This window comes from Notothenia coriiceps, unplaced genomic scaffold, assembly GCF_000735185.1.
Source record: "Notothenia coriiceps isolate Sejong01 unplaced genomic scaffold, NC01 NC01_scaffold00035484, whole genome shotgun sequence".
NCBI lineage: Eukaryota > Metazoa > Chordata > Actinopteri > Perciformes > Nototheniidae > Notothenia > Notothenia coriiceps.
The window spans coordinates 733,324-759,345 of NW_011368185.1; the positions used below are offsets into that span (position 1 = coordinate 733,324).

Genomic DNA, 26,022 nt, shown 5'->3' on the forward strand with positions numbered 1-26,022 from the left:
ACTTGATATTTATTGGAAGGTGCGGTTTAATGACCTTTTACCATTTCAGTCTGTTGCTTGAGGACCTGTGGCGCTTAATTGCAATGAAACATACTTTACTATTATGAAGTATGTCCAATTATCATTATCAACCAATATCAACCATTGTTGTTGATCTTGTTTGCATGTGATTTTTGATGACCATACGCTGTAAATAGAAAACTGTGCATAGATTCAAAAAAATGTGGACATACAACATTGCCGATAAATAATTCAGAACAATTATATATTCAAATACACATACATTTGATAATATGTTTTGTTGTTGCACAGAACATATAAATCCTGCAAATAAAATAAACCGTTAAACAAGTAAGTAAGATGTGAAGTAGAGAAATAAGTTAATGCAGGTGAAGTTAAAATAAAGGAAATAACATTATATATAATTAAAAAGGAAGCAAAGTAAAGAGGTAATCTTATATGGGGTAGATAAAATGCCAATCTTATGACTCTTACATTGAAACAGTGGAATTAAAAGTACTCCCTATGCGTAATGGCCCATCATCTAAACCTAAAAAGTAACTATTAACAAGTAAAATAAATTTAATGAAGTAAAAACTACAATATTGATTTCTAAAATGTAGTACATTATAAGTATAAAGTAGCATAAACTGAGCATACTCAGGTAAAGTACAAGTAACTAAAATGTGTAGTTAAGTACAGTACTTGAGTAAATGTACTTTATTACTATCCATAACTGCATTTAAAACAGGTAACATATAGGGAAAAGCATCTAAACATATTAAAATAATAAAACATATATTTATTTTAAGAAATAAAATGCTGATTAAATAAGTAATGAGGATTATTAAAGTTAATGATGCTTCATCATAGTTATTTTGCACCATACATAATCCCAACGTGGTTTTTACGTATTGCGTCAGATGTGTGGGCGTAGCCCCCTCTCTGCTGACAACAACACGCATCGTGGGCGGACCTACGGGGGATTCACGAGCGAAGTGACAGCAGAGACGGTCGACCAGCCACAGCGACAGGATCAAATTAGTCACTACAGTTTTCTGAACACAAAGTTGAAGGTTTTTCTGGCAGTCAGAGACAACAATATCGCCCAGCGACGCTATCTGACTTGTGGGTGTCCGGTTTCCTCAGTCTGAGGGATTGCAATGCCCTCTGACTTTATCTCCCTTTTCAGCGGGGACCTCGACCTGAATTCTCCCAGATCCTTGTATTCAAAAGGTAAGAACAGCTTTTTTTATATTATCTCTTCTGGGTTTTAGCTCTAGTTTAAGTGCCCACTTTATTTTAAGTGTGTGAATGTGTGTGTAACTTACTTACCTACCTGGTGGTAACTGTTCATGGGGGGGCGTTCAACCCCCTCAGTCATTCATCTATAAACTGCCTCCTGCCACATGCCTGCTGATAAAAGTTCTGTTTTAACTTTTTGAGCGCCTGTAAATATGCATAATGCGTCCTTCAGCTTGTACTCTTGGAGGTTTCTTGGGACAAGGTGAAGGTGTCGTTTTCTTTTCTTTTTTTTATAAACTGGAGCCCTCAGCAGCTGCATGCACACCGGTCAGACCAGTTTACTTTTTCTCCGCCAGCTAAAAAGAACTCTATTTTCTGTGGGTTATGTGAATAGGCCATCGGTGCGATACATTCTTCAGTGCATGCTAAATTAGCCAAGAAAGCTGAGTTCTCCTGCTCGTCACATCGTGCCAAACATACCAATATCCCAGGATGCATCACGTGTACGATTTTGACACTCATGAGACGGGCCGTCTTTGATCTGACTTTTACCAGTAGTATTTTAAGACCATAGTAATTGTACTTTTACTGAAGTAAAGGACCTGAGTATTTCTTCGACCAATGTTGATACATACTCTACTACAGTGCAACTTAAAATTGTTATTAATTAAAAACAGTTATGACACCATATTGCACACCACCAAGAGTTTTGTAAATTATTAAGATAATGCCTAATAACCTTTTACAATAATAAAAAAAAGAGAATAGCCTATTTATATTCTCCCTTCATTAAACAAAGTTGTCGTGTTTTTCTCACTGTATTTACCTCAAAATGTATACCCTCCCTATATTCACAGATGATGCCATCAGAGGTTTCTTTTGAAAGATAATTCAGATTTTGCCCAATAACCTCGTTGAATATAGATCATTTCCTCTCTCTTAGGATAAGATATGACAAGTCACTGACATTTTTTAATGCTTTTTTATTTGACATCTAGCAGAATAAATTCAAGAGGCAGGTTTTATTTGCTGTCTTTCATCCTGGTTCTGCCACAAATGAACAGCCTGCAGGCCAGCTACCTTTCTTCTATTTTGACTTGTTGTTCAATGCTTTCTTCATGATGGACTTCCCTTCCTCCCGGCTGGTTTGCAAAGAAGTTGACCTCTGAGCAATGTCCTCTTTTTTCAGCATCTGCTTAAGTGAGGACTTCTCCTCCTCTGTTCTTTCCAGTACAGCCGTCGTCTCTGCGTTCAGCTTCTGCAGCTCAATCAGTGTGAGGTTGGAGGCTTTGATTTTCTGAAGTTCCTCCTCCACTATCACTTCATGCCTTTCTTTAAGCGCCTCACTCGTGCAGAGTTTGGCTTTGAGCTCCTCATGTTCACAGCGGAGAGCCTCTTGTACCTCACTGTGTTTACCAGCCTGCTCCTCCAGGGTTTTCTGGGTAGTAGCTTCTGCCTTCTTCTCATTGCCTGGTCTTATAACTTCCAGGTCTGTCTGGGAGGCCGTTGTGCTTTGAGGTCGGAGCCTCTTCACACCAATCTGCATCAGAGTTGCTGTTTGGCTGCTGCATCTTTTTTCATTTTTTTTCCTTTACATTATAACAATGGGAAAATTACAAGACAAAAATGTCTCCGAAGCTTTTTTATATATATATTTAGTTAGATGGAGAAATTGTTTTTTGCATGCAGTATCCAGTATCTACATTAATCAAATCAGCGTAGCAGATGGAGTTTTTAAGCTACTATCTTATGTCCTTTTCTTTTCGTTAAATAACATGTAATACCTTGTACTGGCCTTGTGACCGAGCTGATGTATGCACAGCGATTTTATTTGCTTGATTATGTATTGATTTATTCAGTTTTACTTGTGACTCATCAGAAAGTTGTACTGTAGACCCTTATCATTTCTTGTGCACCACATAATTCAGCTGAAATTCTTTTTTTTTTTCTTTTTTTTTATCTAGACCAATAGTTTAGCCTACATTTTTTGATTAATATTCACACCATTGTGTATTTGTGTCAGCACAGTCGACTCGGCTGTGTGTAAGAGGTAAAGTGAGTTTTACATCTTGCCGACAAAGCCAACTCTCACCTTTTATTCTTTGAGATTTGGTTGAAAAAAAAATAACCCCTTCATCCATTTGATTCTTAAAATCATTATTATTGTCACACCCGGATACAAAAGGAAGAATTCTCGATTCAAACATAATATAATTGGATTTTTTTGTCAGTTTTCAGAAGCTCCATTGGACAGACCAACATGATGAGGAATACATATTTTTAGCAATCGGGTAGTTTAGGGAATTCCAAGGAAAAACTGTAACAATGGCACTCAGGACAGGAATGCTGGTCACACTACCTTTTGTGGTGGGTAAAGGACATCGGGTTAATGAACGTCTTAAAATGTCTTCCTACCAGTTTCACATCAAAGGTAAAGATTGTTATGGCTTTCCCATAAATTCTATCAATCCTGGTTAACAATTGTAAGACTCAAGATCTCGACATAGTTTTGTTTTTTCAAAGTCCGGTCAATCATTAACCCCCTGGCTGCCCTGTGTGTAAACCTGGGCTTAAATAGCACTCTATTAATATTGACTCTGCTGTGTTAAGCAAACTTAGCGGCATGCGCTTAAAAATACTTGATTGCTTTGAAAGCTTGTTGATATCTGATGGTGAAAGAAAAGATACTGTAGAGGGAAAACTCTGAAAATAAAGAAACGTGTATTCAGAGTTTATTAATCTGCTGTGGCATTGGGTTATAGTCTGCTTTAAACAAACCTACATATGGACTCTGAACTCAAATCTGTTCTTACAACAAAAAAGTATACATATATTCTCTCTTACTGACGTTACTTACATTGATAACTGACACATTTAACTGTATTATTTTTACATTACAGTGTCTTCACCTTTTTAAAATCAACCCCAACATCTTTTTGATACTTCAGATTATAACTTTTTCTCAGTTATTCTGTGTTATCAGCTGTCACAGAGGAAGCGACCTCATGACCAGGCTTGACATTTACGTACATTTTCATAATGCACACTAGCCAGCCAGCGAATCAGTTAATAGACACCGATATGAGTCCCATAAGAATGGGTCAAATAAGGTCAGATACTATCTGTAGGAGAATCTAATGTTAATCTTCATACTGGCAATAAAGCCTACCTCAAAACTCAGAGGATCCTTAATATCAACTCCTTGGTTGTGGCCCCTCAGGCTCCTCGGGGTGTCCGAATGTTGCAAAGTGTGTGTGCTGTAAATTGTTCCAACTGGTGCTCAGGTGCTAAGCCCAGGCGAATAGTCAAATGTGTATTGTGGCACAATAACATTTTCGTTAACCTGTTTCCTTTTTGGTTCATTCCCTCATTCGTTCCCTGCTCCTGTAGCATTTTTTTTCATCAAGTTTTGAGATGGAGTCTCCAGTCCAGTATGGTAATGTTATCAACATTTGAACAAAGCCTCATACAGCTGAATTCTTGACGCATCTAAAGAAGGACAAGATTTTAGTGTGAATATGATACGGATCCTTTCGTGCACTCCACACATAAGGATTTATTATTGTATTTAAGTCTTCTTAGTTTAATCCTGCAGTATGTTGTTTGTGAATTTGTGACGGCATATCAGTTACAATTAAAAAAAACATGTTATTATTTATTGAGTTGAAGGTAAAACATAAATAGTGATACTCGATGTGTATATCTAGTATTCAGGTGTGGGGTAAGGCGCTGATAGATTGAATGTGCGTGTGTTTATGATGCAAATAACTTACTTAACTTCTTCTAAATCTCTTTGATGAATCATTAACACTCGACAAACATCAGAAAAAAGACTAATCAGGCTCAGGTCATAATATCACCTCCTCTGGTATTTACTGCACACTTGTGACTTTGTTTTGGCTGCGGCAAATCAATACATGAGTAGTTTTACCTGTTGAAGCTGTCCCACTGAAGTGTCAATTGTATGTTAATTAGGACATTTACTCAAAAGCATTGCATTATTTACCAAATTCTTGCATCTTTAGTTCTTTCATTTGTAAATAAAATGTCATATGCAGATACGCTCCAACAAATGTTGCCATGGTAAAAGTATAACATAAACCTATTCCCCCAAATCATTCATTATAATAAAAATATCAACATACTGTAGTGTAAAATAAATTGTTGAATATTCTGGGAAAACACCACACATTTTAGAGTTTATTTCAAAACCAAAAAGCTGTGGCTTGTTATATTTGATGATATCTTGATTCTCGTACTGCTATTTTTGTGCTATTATTAATACGTTTGTCTTCTAAATGTATTGACGTTTTTTGCTTTACCAGAAGAGACTTATCATCCTTGGACAACATATGTTGAACATGCAGTGGGACAGTGTTTTTCGTACACTATCACCTATATTCCACACTTTGATTGATTTTATTATCTGCAATGAAGTTATCAGCAAACCCATAAAACCTCTTAAATACTAGTGCGTGGCCCAGTTTATCGCCTTCACTAAACACACTCTTTTCCTGAGAAGTGCAGATACACTTTTCCTGCTTGGCGTATTTTAGGTTAGCAGGTCAACTGTGCTCTTGAAATATAAGCAGATCTTTGCTTACCCTGAAGCAGCCAGAAACACATATCAGCTGTTCAGAGGTATTTATTTAGGTACTTAGAACAACTACGAAGTGAAACAAGTTTCCACGGTCTCTGTTCTCATGTTGCTGTTTTAGGAATAACTTATAGTTCAGTTTAGGATTTATGTTCATTAACCTGCAGATGATGTTGTTGTACAGGCCAAATTAAATGGAAAATATGATTTGTATAAGATGTATCTGGTTATTCTGAGTGGCCTGTCAGTTGAAAGGGGGAGTGCAGGAGACCATGATAGAGGATTTCTTACACTCTCATGTGAAAAGCCCAAAACACCTGCAAAATCTAACATCCAGCCCTTGTGTTTCACTCCAGAGCAAGATTATTCTGAACTAAGACATTAACTATTGAAGGTGGTGAGTCTTGGCCGGCAGGAGTCTTTCCATTGGCAGATGAGGAGCTGCAATTAGTGGGTCAGCAGCTTGTAAATGGACTATACACACTGGGTTACAACATGCCAGCTTATTTGGCTCAGAAGCAGGGAAAGGTGGCACCTTAAGTGTGACCTTTCAAACTCTAATGTATTATAATTCTTCTTAGGAAAACAAATATGTTTCTATACTAAAAGCTAAGCAAATGTACTATCACTTCTATACCTGCCTATAGGAAGCCACAACTATGACGAAGACATTTTGTACCATAACAACAAAATTAATAAAATAAAAACGTTTTAAAAACATGTTTAAATGATAATATTTGTTCTGTTTTAAACATAGTCAAATAAAAATGTTGTAACAGTATGGTGCTTCATCCTGACATTCCAGAAACAAGAAGACCGACTTCATGTAATCCAATACACAAGCTTTACAATATGCCCTCCCTTTGTGAAGCTTATCATATTCAGTTTTTGTTGATACTGTGCCAGAGAGCTTTAGAGAGAGTTTATTTAACTCTTTTCGAAGGCTGAATGTTGTGGTTGTGTATCGTTTTGTATGTACTAAAATATGCTTCATTTTAATTTCATTTAATCGTTTATTTGAACTGGGACAGTGCACATTGATGAACACTTTAAAACAAAATAATGCTTACAAGTGTAATTGAGCCGGATTTGAGCTTTGAGCTAATTTCCATCCGTAGTCCCGTCACATACAACATATAAGAACATGACATTTATATACATAGCAAAAATAAATACATGATATGCAGGAAAAGCATGAGCAGCATACAAGCATTTACTGCATGGCAGTACAATGTAACAGCTATGATGTATAAAGTGCAGGAGAAGATAAAAGAGCTACATAAAGTGCAATTGGAGATACCCCTGTGTTAAAGTGCATTTAGCGGTGATTACACGTCTGATTGTTTCTCAACCATTCTTTAAGTTGTCCTTTAAAACTATTGAGAGTGGGACAATCCCGTATCTCAGTTGGGAGGCTATTCCAGAATGAGCTGCCTTTAATGAAGAGGACATTTTTTCCAAAAGTTGTCAGTCTACGGTGGACCTCACATTCTCCTCTGGTTTCTGACCTAGTGCAGCGTCCAGTGTGTTTTTTTGTGGATGAATTCCCTTAAGGGAGGGGGGGCCAGTCCATGTAAACATTTATAAAAAAAACACATACTTTTAAAAGACAATTGTCAAAACTCAAGAAATTGTGTTTTTCAAGGATGATACAGTGGTGGTATGAATTTGGCTTTCTGTCAAACACCTTGATAGCTCTCTTGTGGCACAAGCAAACGACCAGTTTGTAAAACAGTATTCAATGTGGGATAGAATCATACAGTGGAGGTATGACTTTGCAGCATAGACAGTTAAGAAAGGTCTAATTTGTTTAAAATGTTGCAAGTTGAATTTAATGGTATTGGATACTTTCTTAATGTTCTTAAAAGTCAAGTTCGAGTCCATTATGACTCCAAGATACTTGAAGTGCGGGACTAGTTCTATTTCTGATCCGTTTAAAAACACATCAGATCCTTCGATTTTGACTGGTCGTTTACTGAACATCATGCATACTGTTTTTTTTTCATTTAACTGTAAGCAAATGTTGTTCAGCCAATGTTGAACCTTGTCCAAAGCATTTGAGACAGGATGAGATCATTTCAGTGTTTTTCCCATGTACAAAGATGACCGCATCATCGGCATACATTTGCACATTCAACTCAGGACATACATTAGGCAAGTCATTAATGTACAAAGAAAACACTAATGGTCCAAGAATGGAACCTTGTGGAACCCCAACAGGGTTCACAAGGTAGGGGGATTTGGCTCTGTTCACCAAAACACACTGTTTTCTGTTCGATAAATAAGACTTAACCCACTGTATTAAATCTGCGGAAAAATTGAAATATGTCAGCTTTTTAAGGAGAACTCGGTGGTCAACTGTGTCAAATGCCTTCCTGAGATCAAGGAAGACAGCACCTACATATGGGCTCGTGTCCAACATACATTTAACCTTTTCCACAAAGACACAGTTAGCTGTCTCAGTGGAGTGGTGAGCACGAAAACCAAACTGCATTGGGTGGAGTGGAGCGAAACCTTTATCTAAGTGTTTGGTGATTAGTTTTGACACCCATTTCTCAGCTATCTTAGAGACACAAGGGAGGATGCTGATTGGTCTGTAATTGGACATCATTGCCTTATCCCCAGATTTAAAGATTGGTGTCACCGTGGCCACCTTCCAAGATGATGGAACTTCCCTCGTGCTGATAGATTGATTTACTAACATAGTAATTGGTTTTATTAGACCATCGATATGTGTTTTCATAAAGTTGGTGTCTAAATCATATGCATCCCTAACCTTAGAACCTCTTAACCCTAAGATTATATGTTTTACCTCTACCTCAATGATTTCCTCCAGGTCAAAAACGGGGTGTGTATCCACAGTCGGGATAGTTGAGACCTCAGATGGCGGGAAGAGCTTTGTAATGTCCAGAGCACTATTTATGAAATACTAATTTAGAGAGTTGGCCAACACTGCAGGGTCTTTTATCAGGGCATCATTGATTTTTAATTCTAGTACATTATTTTCCTGTTTGGTATGTTTACCTAATAGTTTATTTAGGATTTGCCAAACTTTTTTACCGCTACCTTTCGCACCTTCAATTATGTTGATGAAAAAGTTTGCTTTGGGGCTGTCTTATTGTTTGTGTGACTTTGTTACGAGCATGAGTGAATTTCTGTCTGTCAGTGGATAGTCCGGATTTCAAGCTCTGCTTTAGTAGTTGGTCTCTAGATTTCATTAAATTCCTGCACTGTAGATTCAGCCAGGGAAGATAATGTTCCTTCCTGTCCCTAAGGCACCCTCTCCTTGAGAAGGAAGACATTGTATCATTAATTTGAGATATAAACAGATCACTGTTTTCACCAATATCTTCAGAGGAGAGAGTGTCCCCCCAATTAATCATTTTCACTGCCTCCATAAAACATTGTTGCAGGTTTTTGGGGATGAAGCGTGAACCCAAGGCAGGGGTTTTAGGTGTGGCCATGAACCTTTTTTTGTGAGTTTCCTGGCAAAAAGAACAAGATTATGGTCAGAAAGACCAGTCAGGAAGTTGTATGTTTTAATTATTCTGTCAGCTTTGTTAGTAAATACAAAATCTATCATAGTCTTGGAGGTTTTGGTTATTCTAGTCCAGGGGTCGACAACAGGCGGACCCCGGTCCGGATCCGGACCCCGACCTATACGGACCCGGACCTATAATCAATACATTAATAGGCGATTTCAATTTGACGGGCTATCTATTTAACCGCCACGCAGGGGGCAAAGAGAAGAGTGAGCGATACAGGGAGAGAAACACAGAAGAAGAGACGAGAGAGAGATACAGGGAGAGAAACACAGAAGAAGAGATGAGAGAGCGATACAGGGAGAGAAACACAGAAGAAGAGACGAGAGAGCGGCAGAGAGAAGCGGAGAGGAAAGTGAGTGAAGAGAATAATTAGCGATACAGGGAGAGAAGCGGAGAGGAGAGTGAACAGGCGTGTTAGCGGCAGACAGGGAGAGACAAATAGTTACACATGGCGCTCTCCAAGAAGAGGAAAGTGGACAGTGAGAACAGAGCTTTTAACCCTGAGTGGACTCATGTTCATCCTGCCCACTGGGAGCACAGAGCCAGTGTGTCTCATTTGTTCAGAGACCGTGGTGCTCATTAAAAGTGCCAAAACGCCACTATGAGACAAGACACAAAGTGTTTGACCAAACATTCCCTCTCAAGTCAGAACTGAGGTCACAACATACAAATATCGTTCCAGGGCAGGCTAACCGAGGCTAACCAATGAGCACCTGCATGTGTGTATGAGAATGGCCCTGACACCATTTCAGCCCAGATTTAAACTCCTGGCAGGACAAGCTCGAGCTCAATTCTCGCACTGAATAAAAAAAAGTGAGTGAGGGACTGCAATATAAGAGGTAAAGAAAGAGAAACTTTAAAACTGTTCAATTGTTATGATGTGTAAAGACTGATATTGTTCTATAATCGTCTGAAACTGTTAAGTCATGATGTGAAACGGTTAACAAAGAAAAAGAGAAACTCAAGCTGCTGCTACACTTTATTTTATTTATCTAAAATTAAGCACTTTTAAGATGCACATATTTTCAAAATCTATTTTATTTTTAAATGCAGCCCGAGAGGAACATTACACATATCCACAGTATTTACTGTATATCTGTATAGTTCAATGTTAATTGACAATAAATATTGTTGTTTTTGAATTGTACTTTCTTTATTTGATTGGCAGTCAGTTGTTGATTACATGCAGACGTTGATAAAGCTACTTCAATATATATCACACTAATTCATAAAGCAACTTAGACATTTTGATGTTCCGGACCTTTGCATGGGGAGATTTTCTCTAACTGGACCTCGTTGAATTTTAGTTGAATACCCCTGTTCTAGTCGGTTGATCCATTAGTTGTATTAAGTTGTGTTTATCCGTGATCCGTTTTAAGTTATTTCTATTTTGTTTGTCATTCCAGTTCATGTTAACGTCTCCTAAAATAATTAGCTCTTGGTTGGAGTCACAGGAATTCAGCATGAGTTTTACCTGGTCATAGAAATCCACCTTAGCGGTGGGTGGTCGATATAGGCAAATCATGGTGAGGGACATTTCCTCAGATAGTGTGATTTCCACACCAACACAATCAAAATCAACATTAGCTGGAAGACCAATCTCCCTACAAGTAAAGGTATTCCTCACATAAAGCAATACACCCCTCCTTTTCCCTTCAGTCTGTCCTTCCTAAACACATTATATCCTGACATAGATACAATAGAAGATGGTGACGACTGTTTTAGCCAAGATTCAGATATTCGCAAACAGTCAATATTGGACTCAAGGAGGAGATGTTCTAACTGTTCATGTTTGTTGCAGATGCTGCGGAAATGTAAATGTCCACTGAATAGTCCCTTCTACTTGCACCGAGGATCCCACACTATTTTTGCTTGATTCACTGTTTGAAACATTTTTGTGTAACAGTGTTTTTTAAATACCGGATTTCTTGGCTTTACCTCGGTGCCGTTGTTGATAGATGAGCAGACAGAGCTAGCTGTTGATTTGTGGTTCTCTGTTGCTAGGCCGCTAGCCATCGGCGCGGACCCACAGTCCCTCGGCAGAGCTAGCTGTTCAGCTAGCCCGCCTCGTCTGAAGCCAGCCGGCGACGCGTGGATCTCCGGTGCGGGCCCCCAGTCCTCTGATGGGGTGGAGATGGACCCTGCTGCTAGGCCAAAAATCATAATCTCGATTATTTGGGTCAATAATTGATATCACGATTATTAAAAATGATTATCCATTTACTTTGAAAACATACATTTATTGGAAAAAATGTTTAACAGTATGTTTTTAACAGTTGATTACCCTGAACGTTAAGTATAATTCAACTGAAAAACCAATACAAAAACGAAAAAATTATTTAAAAAACAATATTTGCAAATTGCAAGCTAAAATCGTAATTGCGATTAAAATACGATTAATTGAGCAGCCCTACTCTCCGGTGGTGTGGGAGCTATCTGGCATCTTGTGGAGTTAGATGGTTGTGTGTGGATCTCTGCTACTCGGCTACCAGCGCGAGACCGCAGAGACCCGCTGGTGGTGCTAGCTGTCCAGCTTGCCAGCCTCTTCGGAAACTGGCCAGCGGCCCGTGAAGCTCGGCGCCTGGGCCGCCAGCTGTCAGGTCGATGGAAGCGACGCCGGGACCCGGACACGGGTGGATATCTCCCGAGAGCAAGAGACACAGTAGAGCCAATAGCCCAATATTCTCCTTTTTTCGTTTGTGTCCCTTTTTTGTGTTGGAGAGAGTCTGCCAGGACTGCCAGATGAATGTACTGTATATTACTTGCCGACCATGGCCGAAGTGCTTGATATTCAGCCATATTGCTGGTTCAAATAATGATGTATCCCCGCGTGTTGTTTTATCAAGGTGGCAAAATCAGTGGTGTACTGTAGCCAAACAGAGGCCCGAGATTCAGAGCAACCATGCACAGATAGATCGCTGCCACATGTGCCCGAAATGCCCGCCGCCATCTTCAAAGTTGAAGTAGTTGACCTTTAACACCACTTATACTCTCAATCTCCTTTATCGTCACCAGTGTGTTATCTTGTAAGTCAAGTGAATTATGCAGGTAATGGCCAATTGTAATTAGCTCATGAACCATCCTATTATGGAGTTAGTTTTCATTGTCATCCCGCAGCTGCATTGCAGTTGACACATTTAATACCACAATCTTGACATATAATTAGGTTTTATAAATGCGAAAATGGTTAATGTAGCACATGATCTCGTTTGGTATGGCCTTAATCTATTGCTAATGTCTCAGGTTTGCGTGTCATTATGAATAACACCTGATTTAGAACTTTGAAGCGCAAGAAAAATGACATGTAGGGTTGCAACATTAGATTGTTTTTTTTATTATCTGCCAATAACAATTTTCTTGAAAACCAGGGGATATTATCAATTTTGATTGCACTTTCAAGAAGATCAGTTGTTTTAGCAATTGCCCAGAGTGACATACCGAAAGAAGTCAGGTCGCATATAGTTATAGAGTGACGAAATCTGGGAGGACGCAGGGCATGGACTTAGATACACGAGAGTGCAGTTTATTTCCCGTTTTCAAGCAACACTTTTGTTCGCCAATCTGTAAAGGGCTAAAAACAATATTCAGACATAAATACGGTTGAGGGGTTGCCTTTACACGGCTCAATGCAGTACAAACAAAAGCAGAACATTCTGTCATTTAATTACCTGGAGCCATCAAATGTGTGGCATTTTTGCTTAAAAATTTAATGAACCATTCTTTAGTTATCAAAAATATTACCCGAAAGTAAATTCTGTCAATCAACAATTGATCTACTGACTGATAGGTGCAGTTCTGACTGAATGCATTTAACTCTTCGTGTATAATTGTAATATTTTCACTAATTTTAAGCATGTTGGCTTTTTTCAGGTCCAAAATGTTGGACCCCTAAAGATCTCTTTGTCAGTACATTTTTTGTTGACATTTATACAACCTGTTACATCATAAGGTTGTTGAGAGGAGGCTCACACAGGGAGTTATTTCATAAGAATGCTGTATACCTTTTGATATAAAGTTGTCAAACAATCCATCCTACAGCCCAACAGTTGTGGTATATCAATATCCTGTATTTTCATTTATTTTTTCTGAGTCATCAGCTGCTTCCTCAGCAGACTGGCATGCTGGAACAAACAGGTCATTTTCCCTGTGCATCCTGTCATTGTTGGTAGTCTTTCTAGCCGTCGTTGTTGAACCAACTTTTTTGATAAATACCTAACCTAATAAGCACCAAATATGCGAGGAAAGTTTCAGCATGTCTCACATTAAGGTGCTGTTTACACGGGAACGAAACTGGTTGTATCCGCTACTTTTCTCTTTCGTAAAACCCGTTCGTTCACACAAGGCCGTAATGGACCCCTAAAACGATAACGGGTCCCAAGGTGGATAGATCTACGGACGGAACGCTCTGGGCGGCCAAACGGCTCGGTGTGTAGGCCTACGCCCTATACGATAATTTTCCTGATAAAGATGAAGCCATAGCCCCGCCTCTCCCCACCTCTGCTGCTCACTGCTGTAGCATGGTCAGTAGCTACTGCTACTGCTACTGACCATGCTACAGATGTTAGTGCAAAATCTACAGCTCCTCTACCACAACCATCAGCAACAAGTGGACATGGAAAACTACATGAAATACATGTTGCTAAATCCACCGCGGAGAATAAACAGAAGGGCAACCATGCTCGGGGGTCTTCTTCGCTGCTTTTGGTGTATTTTGTGGCGGACGCACAGCGCCACTTACAGGCCCGGCATATGTACTACAGCGTCTCCAGCGGGTCGAGCTGTCTCATGTGAAGGGACACGTTTATTGAGCCATGTCCGTTTGAACGGAATACTTTTTTGATATCGAATTCGATTAGTTTCGTTTCGTTTGCGTTCAGGTGTAAATGGGGCCTAAAAGTAGCAACTTGTGCTTCTACTGGTAATTGATTGATTGCCATTGTTGTGGAACAATTAAAACAACTCACATGAAACTAAAGGTCAATTGCACACTGAAAACTTAAAACATATTTTGTATTTAATTGGCCTGTTAATAATTTATGAACATTTAGAAAATCTGGCTTGGATTGCAGTTTTATTGGTTTTTGGTTAACAAACTGTTTTCCTTCTACTATTAATAATTAATCTTCTGTTGTTCCAATAACATTATGAAATACATGTTTCACTCATTAATTTTTTGTCTACATAACTGATTAGGTTAGATAAATGTTACAACCATTTAATAAGGATATAATGAGTTTAACAATTAAAATAGTAGACCTACATTTTTAAACTGGATGAGGATCAATTGAAAGTTGATGAAAAGTTAGTTTCGATTTTAAATTTGCATCTAACTGTCAAAACAGGTAGGTAATTCCCTAAAAGCTGCAGCCTGACTGCCGGTCACAAGACCACAGGTTATTTTATTAAACCTTTATAGCTACTGGAGGTCTGCTGACTACATTATGGTTATTTTAACATTGTGTGACATTTTCCTGCCATAGGGTAAGGTCATGTTTGCTTATACACAGTAGAATCTCTGCTTCAGGACAAGTCAAGGTGAGCCAGGTCTTTATTTGCATACAGCTTTACATACATTATGTAGGTTAGCGTCTGTTAAGCCTTTTAATATGGCTGTGAATGTAACCTTTAATACCTTGCTCTTATTTAAGTCAACAAAGGCAAGGAAGTCATAGGCGCAATATCTATTTAGTGTTTCAATAAATCATAATTGTCTTTATTTCAATCATTAATCAAACTTTAATTCTATTAATCATTGTATTGCTTTGGTGATATTTTGTCTGTCTCCCTCTTGCCACTCCTTCATGCATCAGAGTTTAGCAAAATTGCAAGTTTTCTTTTTTGGACAAGTTAAATAAGACGTCACCGGCCGAGATGACAACGTTCATTTCTCAGCAAGCCACAACCTGCTTTAATCGACAGAAAAAAAACTGCACACCTTATAGACCGGCTACTTGTAAAAGTATTATTTTATGGCAGCAGTGGAGTTTTGAGCAATAAAATGTCTTTATAACAGGAGATGTATGATTCAATTTTTACTTTACCAGACAATAAACTGTTACAGAAGTCTAACCCAAATGTGGTGAAATAAATTCTTCCTCCTTTTTCCAGTAAATAGCCTAACAAAGGCCAAAACAACTTTCACTCTTTAATTCTTGACCAACTTTATTACCTGTTTACCGTGGGGTTTTCTGACTAAGCAGTAGACATTCCAGACCCTTATTTAGTCTTAATGCCAAATCTTCTTGTGTAATTAATGTCTGAACAGTGTACAATAGGCTCAGTCCAGCTCTGGAAGCTGAGCTTGAGGAACACATTGTCATAAACCTGGATAATAAAGTCTTAAATGAAGATTGGGAAATGAAGACGGGAATCTGTAATTGATTCTGTTTCGGTCGTGCCATTTCCAGTCCTTTGTTATACACCCCTCCCCGTCTCCACTAATTGTTGACCCAACACTAGCTATTTTATCTGTTTATTCACACCTTCCTATCAATAGAGTCAACAGCTTCAATCAGAAATCAGTCCACAAGGTTTCCAAAACAAGACCTCTGATGCCACAAGCTAAAAATGAACTGCAAACAAAGGTTGGCTTGTTTTATTTTGAGTTTTAAAATCTATTTGTGTAGGTCTATGCCTGACACATACCGAGCCCTGAACCATTTTACTTTTAGTTATTTTTTAGTGTTTTACATTGCTATATATTGCATGTCACCTTGCAAACTTTAAAAGGAATAGTTAGTCATTTTGGATAAAACTAAATCTATCTAGCGGATAAAAAGACTCATAACACTCTCTTGTATGTAGAAATTAAGCTACCTCTTAGCTTAGCACAAAGACTGAAAACATGGGGGTAAATACAAGTCTGGCTCGGTCCAAAGGTAACGAAATAAGCATACCAGCTCCTCTACAGCTCATTAATAAAGTATATCGCTTGTTTAATCTGCACAAAAAAACATACATTTGCTGTTTTACATTTGTCACTTTCCAGACTTTATTTATAGGAGCAGGGATTGTCTGGAGTCTCAGCTGGTTGCCTACAACAAACAACAAATAACACTATAATGAATGAGTTTTATAGGTGCTGGTAGTGATTTTATAGCCTTCAGAAAGAGCCACACTAGCTGTTTTGATGGCGATGTCCTGTAATCCCTCGTGGGTTGGGCAAACTATTTGGCATGAAATGGAAATAAAAACGAAATAACACAAAAGATTATGCAAATAATTTGTAGACTGTGAGAACAAAATTTAACGTTTATTTGATCCGTTTACAGTTTCCAACTAAATGCTGTTAGCATGGCAGCTTGGTGATGCAGTGTGAGTGTGTTTGTGTGTGTAGGTTGTTGCTAAAAGCTCTTCCTGTTGCCTCAGCACAGTTTTCCTGAGAGCCGGGCAGAAACTCCTGTGTTGACACACCAAACATTTCGTTGAACTGTTGTATTATAATGTAGATGGTTAGTATGCGAGTGTCGTCTCCTCTTATTTAAAAGTAAACCAGTAGTCATCGGAGTCATTTCTGGTCACCGTTCAGACCCAATTTCATTGGGGTTGTTTTCTAAAAGTTTGGCACATTCTAATGTCTGTGTATAAGCATGGCATTTTTGGGGGAGTGTGCATGTGTGTGAGCTTGCGTGTGTGTTGTCTTCTGTAAATAGTTTGAATTCCTCAGCTTTTTGAAGTCACGCTTTCATGTGAAGCCCAATGTCTGTTTCATTTTTTGCGTCCACTGGTAAACACGGAGCCAAAGGCAGATGTGTCGTACTGAGAGATTATTGTCTAACAGAATTCGATTATATTTATTTTAGTTGAATTTACTTCAAAATAACACAGTTATCCCATTGCACTGCTGTGAGGATGTTAAGTGCGACCAATGACACTTCTTTATTTTCAAACCTGACCTGTAGCTGGGTGCTTCGGCCCTCACAGGAGACTCATCGGGCTGTTTAGTAAAGACAGGATAGTGGTGGGTGTTTGTTGTAAACTGATGCATGTAAACTGATGCCTGGTCACTTCAGGATTATCTGGTCTAAAATAGCTACATGCCACAAACTCTGAACCTGAGGTAACACATGACTTAGCCGGACTAAAGCCGGGCCGACCTTCACTTTCTCAAATGACTTTAAAACACTTTTGTCCTTTGGCATATTCAATCATAATTCTATGGGAAGCTGACCACTGATTCTTAAAAGCCACTCTCAGTTTTGGTTGTTCTTTACCCTGAATTGTGTGCTGACATGTAGCTTGGACCAGGTCCAAAGTACATTCTTCAAGAGCAACTTTCTAAAGAGAACCTGGATTGATGTTGTGAGCAGTTTATGATTAAACTATTCCCTTCTTTTGTTCACAGTGTTTCAGTGGATTCATCATGTTTAAGTACTTGTAAGATTACCCACGGGCCTAAGCAGCCTCTACTTGGATATTACAACCAGAACCAAGTCTCTTAAGCTAAAAAAACATATAAATTACGTAATATTGGCTTTGGGTCATTCTAATATTATGCAAGCCCATTGAAGTGTGAAATCGAAGTAGTTTAAAGATAATATCAATTGTCATACCCTGCCTAAAAATGCTGTTTCTGGTGCCAATTTAAGATGCCTTTGTGAATCTGATGCAGCTTCCTAGAGTTCAACAGTGTCACACAATGTTAGAGTAATATCAGACATCTTTTGTTAAGTGAGCTTATTCTCATCTGTGTCTTCATCGAGAATATCCTGACGAATATGATGACAGGATCCTTCCTGAATGCAGCAAGTGTTTAAATGCAATGATGACACCTCCGGTTATAAATGCTGCTATTGTGCAACAGGCTGTAAAGTAACTACGGTACTGTAGGACTTTGATTTCAGCATATTTGAGTCATCATGTCTGCAATTACTTGGCATTTATGACAGGCTCTGCAGTCAGAATGAAAGTGTTCTACTGCCTCACTGTCACCTAATATTAAATGAGTGCAATATAAATGTATTTATTTGTGATAACATATGAAGATCAAACGCTCTAGGAGGAGGACTCTGGTGTGCAGAGCTCTTTTTATTACTTAGTTATGACTCCTTCGGCCTTCGTTATCTGAATTGATCAACAGTAAAGTTATATTAAACTGTTTATGCTGTTCTCAAATAATATAATTAAAAATGTTTCAGTAGATATTGATCACAGATAAGGGTTTCTATTAATAATGAAACAGCCAATACATGACTTGTCACAATAAAATTCATCAAGTATCAAGATTTCATGATGGCAAAAATATTTACAAATAATCAAGATATGTGTATGTTAATATTATTATATAAGACCTTGGAGGGAATCTTTGGCTTTTGATTGGTGTTTTAGGGAAATTGAGAAGCATTTCAGTCATGGCATGAATTCATTGATTTATCCTAACATTACTTGCATCCGTTTATCACCTGATATGAGTTTTGGATTTCCTTTCGTGTGGCCTTTCTCATTTGCCAACTTATGTAAAAAAAAAAAGTTTCCGCTCACAGAAGTAACACCAACCGGATGTTTCACTTCATCTCACATACCTTCACCCCGCCATGGTTATCATGTTGTCACTTGACAGTAGGAATGTTTCTGTGACAAGTCTTTCCAGCTCGTAAAGTTCGAAACAACTCCTGCAACAAATCTCCCCATGAAGGTTCACCTTATGTCAAGGGTTATTGCAATATTGAAATGCAATTGGCTGGCATTTTTGGTATTACTATTTTAGGCGTCATTAAGTAATACGTTTACATTTGAAGATCATGAATCCTCTAATGACATGATGTGAAAAAGCTACATCTGATTAATTAAATACTGAAAACTTTTCAGCTGGGCTCTTATAATAATAATAATATGAATACTTTGTCAATTTACTATACACCTCAGAATCACCAGAACAAGAACACGTCATTTATTCCGGGGGGAAATAACGTTGTTTGACTGTTGCACCATTTTGGAAATATTTATATAAACATAAGAAGTTGAAGGAAAAATGAGCAGTGAGGATCATTGTAGCTACTGAAACACGGCATCAGTTTAGAAAAATGAATAGGGATTGTTGTTATCTATAAGTAATGGGCGTGTCAGATAAGATGATAGTGGTGACTTTTTTATAGACTTACACAATGTTTGTTCCTGTAACACCCTGCATTGTTAAGGCCCAGTTCTTCCCTTGAAATTGGATTTTTCTTTTTCACTTTCAAATTTTCTCTGCATTATCCCACAAGAGCCCCAAATGCTCAGAAGACTTGTCCCCTGATCTGTGTTGCTATGGAGTCCCTGGTAGCCTTCATGTAGGCTTGGCTGTAAACATTTCAGGGTTGTTGTACATGGTTTGCTGCAGGTGCCAGCAGTTTCTTTCTTACCTTCGCAGCTAAGTATAATCTCCAAGTTGACTTGGCTTAACCTTATTTACCCCATCACTTTTTGTTCAGTCATATTTCAGCAAGTTCAATGAAGCCACTTAAGGACTCTTTTTAACACATGGGCTTTTCTTTTGCTTCATTTCTGCTTGACGGGATTCCTCATGACAATACCACTAACCTGTTGAGCCAGTTGAAGTACAGAAAAGGGTCGGGGAGCACAGTAAACAAGACAGGGAGAGGGAAAGAGGTAGGTTGAGTGGAGGAGGGGGACAGAAGGGGAGTTAATTCAGTCACTCAGCCAAAAAACCAGTGCCACGCCCCAGGTGCCAGGGCTAGTAAGAGCAAGCAGCAGGAATGTGAGGGAATTGAATGGGAGTGTAAGTCCTGCCATTCACATGGTGAGTGCTTTCTCTTTTTTCACCTTTAACCGGCACTTCTTACCATATAAACATAGCACTAGGTATGTTTAGGGTATAAAGAGCACAAATATTAAGTGTTTGGTTAAAAAAAGATGCTTTGGTGCAGGATTTCTAATGTGAAACGTGTGTTTTAAGTGTATGTAATGTGGTTTATTTAGTATTTTTCTGTTAATTAATGACAGTGAAAGCTTTGTGAAGCTTTTAATGAGGGGTTGCCACTTTTTTTATTAAGTTGATAGTCATCAAATAGCATGGATAGACCTAATCAAAATGAACACATGTGCATGGTCAGGCTTTAATCTGTTATGATGATAATCACAGAAGGACGGAAAATGTAAGGTTTTCCTCAGTGGTCTGCACAACATGGCTTAAGTCTAAAGTTAAAATCAAAACATCACGTGATGCAGAGTTTGTTCAGTTTATTTCCCAGCAAAAAGGACTGACTTTTGTACGTCTCCTGTGTGAAAGGGACAGTGTTTTGTCACGTGTAAATAAAGAATTGCACTTGGGAAACGAATATGCTGCAAAAATATATTTTTTTTTCAGTCTTAAAAACGTCAAGGGACTGTGGAAACACTTTGAACAGGCCAGCCAGTGATTCAAGACCACTGCTCCGAGAGAAGAGTACATATTTTCTGTCTGTGCGGTTGGCAATCTGTTTACTGGAAGTGCTGCTCACTCTGAGCACATGTTGCTGCATGTGCAGTCAGTCAGTGAGCCCCAAGAAGACTTCAGAGTTAGCAGGGGCAGAGAAAGTGTTTTTGTGTAGGTTGTGGCGGGCGTTTGTGTGTATGTGCATGCATGTGTGTCTAAGATTTTGTTTGGAGAACTTAGCAAATAACCAGCAAAACCACACTAGAATCCTGTGCGTATCTGAGGTTCAGTGTGAGTTGTATGAGTTTGCTGAGTCCAGATTTAAGCTCCCTTTCTGGGAACTAGCATTCCCTGCTCTTCTAAAGCGAGCTGTAGGAGACTGGAGGGCTTTGGGAATCAAGAGGCATGGGCTGGTTTCAGTATGTCCCAGGTTTGTCTATTGTACACAGCGAGTGGTAACAATGGGAGGGTTAAGTATCTGATATACACACCGAACCCTGGGACTCAGCTGCAAGTAATTAAAGCTGGCAGTTGGCAGAGAAGAGAGTCAGGCGACTGTAATGGCCGCTGTGAGTTCATACCATAATATTTGGATGATGAATCAAGCTGCTAGTAAAAGTGTTGTAATGCTGTTGACCCAAGGCTTTCTCCCCTAAACCAATCCTGTTTGCCGTGAGGGAGGCACAGAGAGGAGAGAGAAAGGCTTTGTACCACCCTGCAGGCTGTTGGTAAAAAGACGTGCAGTTTATTCCGTACACAACAACTTTTAGCTTTTACTTCAGTGCTCTCTTCTTTTTCTCCTTTTTTCCATTCGGTTTGGTCCTCCTCAATGTGTAATCAGAGCCCGAAATTCACCATTTTAGCTTTCAATAATTCATAAAGAGAAGATGTAGATCACATAGGGCCACTATTTAACAGGACATTACATTTTTTAATTGTTATATATATATATATATATATATATATATATATGTGGCACGATTCTTGCGGATGTGCAGCCTCTGGGAGAGTTTAGTAAAGTAAAGAAGATTAAGTATAAACCTGTTAGGCATCAGAAATGCAATCATCCCGCATGCTTTTCAATGGACATCATTCTGCATTGCGATCATTATTTTGTCATTTATTAGGTTTGTTGCCAACTAGCACAAAGGTTTGTTCTTACACGGTTGTGACGTTATAATGTCATTACGACATCAACCTTAATAGAACTTCTGAGAAAAGAATGAGTCAATACAACATACACTTATGTCGTTTTAACTTCTGCAAAAGTCATTGAGCGGACATTTGTGAATCATAATTCTCATGTAATCCACAAAAGCTGTCTGGTTCATGTAAGTATGTCACCTTATCATTCATTTTACATGTCCCATATCTCTCTCAACAGAATCAGCGTATGAACTTCTTCCCAAGGAGCTACAGTTGCCTTTCTCCACTCAGCAGAGCCCAAAAATCATGAGTCAAAAGAGCGGCGGAGAGGCAGGGCCTCCCCCTTCAGCTGCTGTTGCATCAGGTAGGATCCCACTCCTATTATTTGTATGTCTCCTCTGTGAGCAAGACAGACCCCGCAAAAAAGAAAGCGAAACAGTCTACATCTGTTGGCAAACAAACACCTGCATATGACAGTCTGTTGCTCTATGATACTCAAGTCAGTCCCAAAAACTGAAAAAAACTACTGTGTAAAAAGGAAGTTGCATAATTGGAGTCAAGTCAGCTCAAAATGCCCCCCTGTCTGTACAGTATGGTCTGTAGATTGTGGTCACAAGTGTTGACATGCAGTCCATGCACTGAAGGTTTGGATACTATTTAGATTCCTCTACCTTTTTCCTTTGTGATCCGACTGTAACAAATATTAATAGTTTAAACCGCACACAGAATCCAATAATGATGAGAGAGCCCAACAGAGCTTAATATTGAAAGTGCTGCATACTCAGAACAAAATACTTGGTGGGATTTAACAGCTTTCTTTTATTTCTTAACTTTTGTTAGAGAATTAGGAAGCTTTGAGTGGCTGTAATCACCTTGTTTACCATTTTGCATTTTCAACTTGGAGTTGTTGAGAAAACAGTCAGTGAAGTTCAAAAGTACAATAAATCCAATTTAAGGTGTGGCCGGTTATTGTGGTTAATAATCTGGTTTAAAACTTCCGAAAAGAGCTAACATCCTGATTATTATGCCTGCAGTGTGTTCACATAAGAAAGGCTCATTTTGAACTTTAAAATAGTGTCAGTATCGTGTTATGATAGGACAGTATTTTTTTAAACAAATATTTAACCATTGGAAAGGTAGGTTAGCCATTTAACTATAATAAGCAGTTTAATGCTGACGTAACAAAATGACAAACAAGATGAGTGCACAGTGTTAGAAGACGTCTTAAGTTATAAGGAGACTGAGCCTATGTCTCTGTCAGGAAATGGTCAAGACACTAGACACTAATTCTTCGTCAACTCTCTTCAATATTTTATTTGACCTTTCACATTTTCATTGTGACTGCTTGGCCAGCCTCCCAATTGGCAAACGATTAAAGGAAAAATAGGATGTGTGACAAAGGGAAGTAATCCAACAGTTTAGTGGACATACATGTCCGCAAACGTAAAGGATTTAGTCAAAATCAATTAATTGTAGACTTTCTGTCTTGAGCTCTCTTTCAAAAAAACATTTTTCTTTTCATTTCCCCAAATTCCCAAATGGTTTTCAGAAGAAAAGCTTAAGATTTAAAATATCAAAAGATAAATGACAGTGTTTGCTTCACTGTAGCTGTTTTGCTCTGCTCCCCATTGAAGCATCAAGGCATTAGAGTGAGTTTCAGTAAATCCATGGACTCCATTACAGCCACTTGCAGCGCTCTGGCCTGTCGGAAAAATTTGGTCTGTAAAAGGAAAAAGGTGAAGTATATTTTACTTTACATGGAACTATAAGTTTAAATGAAAACTGCAAATAACATCATCTGGCTTTTATGTCTTTGTTAACGTTTCATTTCAAATATATGTTTCTTTAAACATACTTCTCATTTATAAATATTGTGCTTAGCAACACAGGGTTTCAATCATTTGCAGCACTGCTAAATACAAATAGGATATATTGCAAAAAAACATTCCACCTCTCAAGAGCAGAAATAGCACTGGACATCCAATGTCATTAAAGTATTTGGTCTTATATTTAAGTTGCGATTGTAGGTTTTGTTGGTCTCTGATCATGTATATGACTTTGTGTTTTGATACTTGCTCAAAATGACACTACCTTCATTCTTTTTATGTGCCTCTTTTTCTTTACGATTGTGTGTTTTGCAAACTAATGAGTCACCAAACAATGCAGAATGTCAACAGCAGTCTAACTCCTTTTTACTATCTGCAACTTAACCAGACTTTTCCCCACTCTTCATCTAGTTCATTATAACTATTTGAATGCTTTTGAAATCACAGTGTATGTCAGCATGCTGGAGCAACAGTTTTGAAAAACAAAAATACCCTGTGTTATTTTTCTTTAAAAAAATTTGAATAAATTTTAACTCCTATTGCTCATTCCCTGTCTCATTTTTATATTCCAGGAAGTTCCCTCTGAAGCAGGGAGTGTCTGCATATAAAATGGTCTGCAGTTCTCTGCTTCATAGGTCAGAAGCTTGTTTATTTTGTCTCTGTGGCTACGTTCAGTCCCAACTAAATGAACTTTTGTAGCAGAAAAAAAGAAAACAATTAAAAGTAAAAGCTCCGAAAAATTGGCATGCTACATATTTGTACATATAACTGTTTTGAACTTGCCTCTCCATTTCATCATTTTGGCAACGTTTTTAGTTGAACACGAACAAAATGCTAATATTAATGATAAATTAATTCCGTTTTTTGTTGCAAATTAGTTAATCCACAAGCAGCTTTTGTGTACATTTTTTTCTAAATAAGGGGCATGGTTTTTTTATCCCGTTTTTTGCCCCTTTTTAGCCGCACCGATACTGCGCTTCACATACTGCACATTTACAAATCCTCAGACATCGCCAGCACCACAGACACACACATTCAAGATCCAATGAAAAGGGGGAGATTTTAATTGGATGAATCTAAAATTTCTAAAAAAGAAAAAAAAAGGCAATAAACCAAAGCAATCATGAAACAAATTGCTGCTTAAATGGGACTGCTAGCCAACACTGGTTGAGAGGCCTTTATTCACTGTCTAATTATTTGCACTGTAGATGCCATGTCCTCCTCTGTGACCATGGAAGGCCCCCGCAGTGCTTTTCCCACCTCTTCCAGCCCCACCATGCATTCCAGCGCTTCGGCCTCTGACCGGAACGCGGTCAATGTTGACCCGGAGGACTGCAGGAGTAGCAGAGAGGTTCCAGAGGTTGTGGGAGCAGAAGGTGGGAATGGCAACAGCAGCAATGGTGGTAACTGCAGAGGCAGCAGTGAGCAAGGAGGAGGAAGAGGAGTAACATCCCAGGAGGCACAGCTACATCACCAGATGACCCCATCGAAGCGCCGCACCGTACTGAATATTTCGCCGCCTCCGCAAGACCTGTTTGATACCAGCCAGATGTCCTGCCAGGATGAAACGTCCCTGGACTCAGAGCAGAGTAACAGCATTTGGATGGAGGACTCTCTGTCCAACTTTAGCATTATGAGCACTGTCTCCTACAATGACAACACAGAGGTGCCAAGGAAGTCCCGCAAACGTACCCCTCGGCAGAGGCCTGGTCCCAAGTCTCGGCCAGCAGGGGAAACCAGCATGGACGTGTTTGATGCAGACAGTGCCAAAGGGCCACACTTTGTCCTGTCACAGCTCGGCCCTGACAACAAGACGGGATCCAAAGGAAGGTTTGTGTGACGAATAGTTTTACTTGGTATGATATACGATCACGTTCGATGTGTAAGATTCTAGTGTACATGTCATGCTCCTCTATATCTTTGACAAAGGATGCTATGATTGTGTAGGAATTTGTCAATTACAAAAGAAGGAGTTTTAAGGTCAAACGTAAGCACAGCACAAGCTTGCAGGTCAAAGTTTCTGAAACTCTACTGGAGGGTTATAAGGATGGTGGTAGAGATCATTCTAAAACAATGCTCAGAAAACTCTAGATTGTATTTAACTGGACTCACATCTGGTGACTGGTAAAGCCATAGCTATGACTTTTGTGCTCATTAGATAAATAATTTCTTCAACATTCAATTCAGTGGAACATCTGCATGTATTGTGTTTCCTCACTTATTTACTGTAATCTGTATCCCAGCAAAGAAAACAAGAACTCCACTTAATGCAGGATGTTGCTTGAGTAGTACATTCAAGGCACACAG

General features: G+C 38.8%; 1 protein-coding gene across 4 annotated transcripts in view; it reads left to right on the top strand.

Moving 5' to 3' along the window:
* The first annotated feature begins 987 nt into the window (after positions 1-987).
* nfat5b (nuclear factor of activated T cells 5b) overlaps positions 988-26,022 on the top strand; it is a 35,639-nt gene continuing 10,604 nt past the window's right edge. For 2 of the 4 annotated variants that reach the window (XM_010791523.1, XM_010791525.1), the window contains exons 1-3: positions 988-1,236; positions 22,128-22,253; positions 24,924-25,545. In XM_010791523.1, the coding sequence (XP_010789825.1) occupies positions 1,164-1,236; positions 22,128-22,253; positions 24,924-25,545 (821 nt within the window). In that variant the 5' untranslated portion in view covers positions 988-1,163. Of the gene's footprint in view, positions 1,237-20,061; positions 20,129-22,127; positions 22,254-24,287; positions 24,351-24,923; positions 25,546-26,022 lie in introns of those variants that run through there. The other 2 variants (XM_010791527.1, XM_010791526.1) reach the window with 2 other exon arrangements.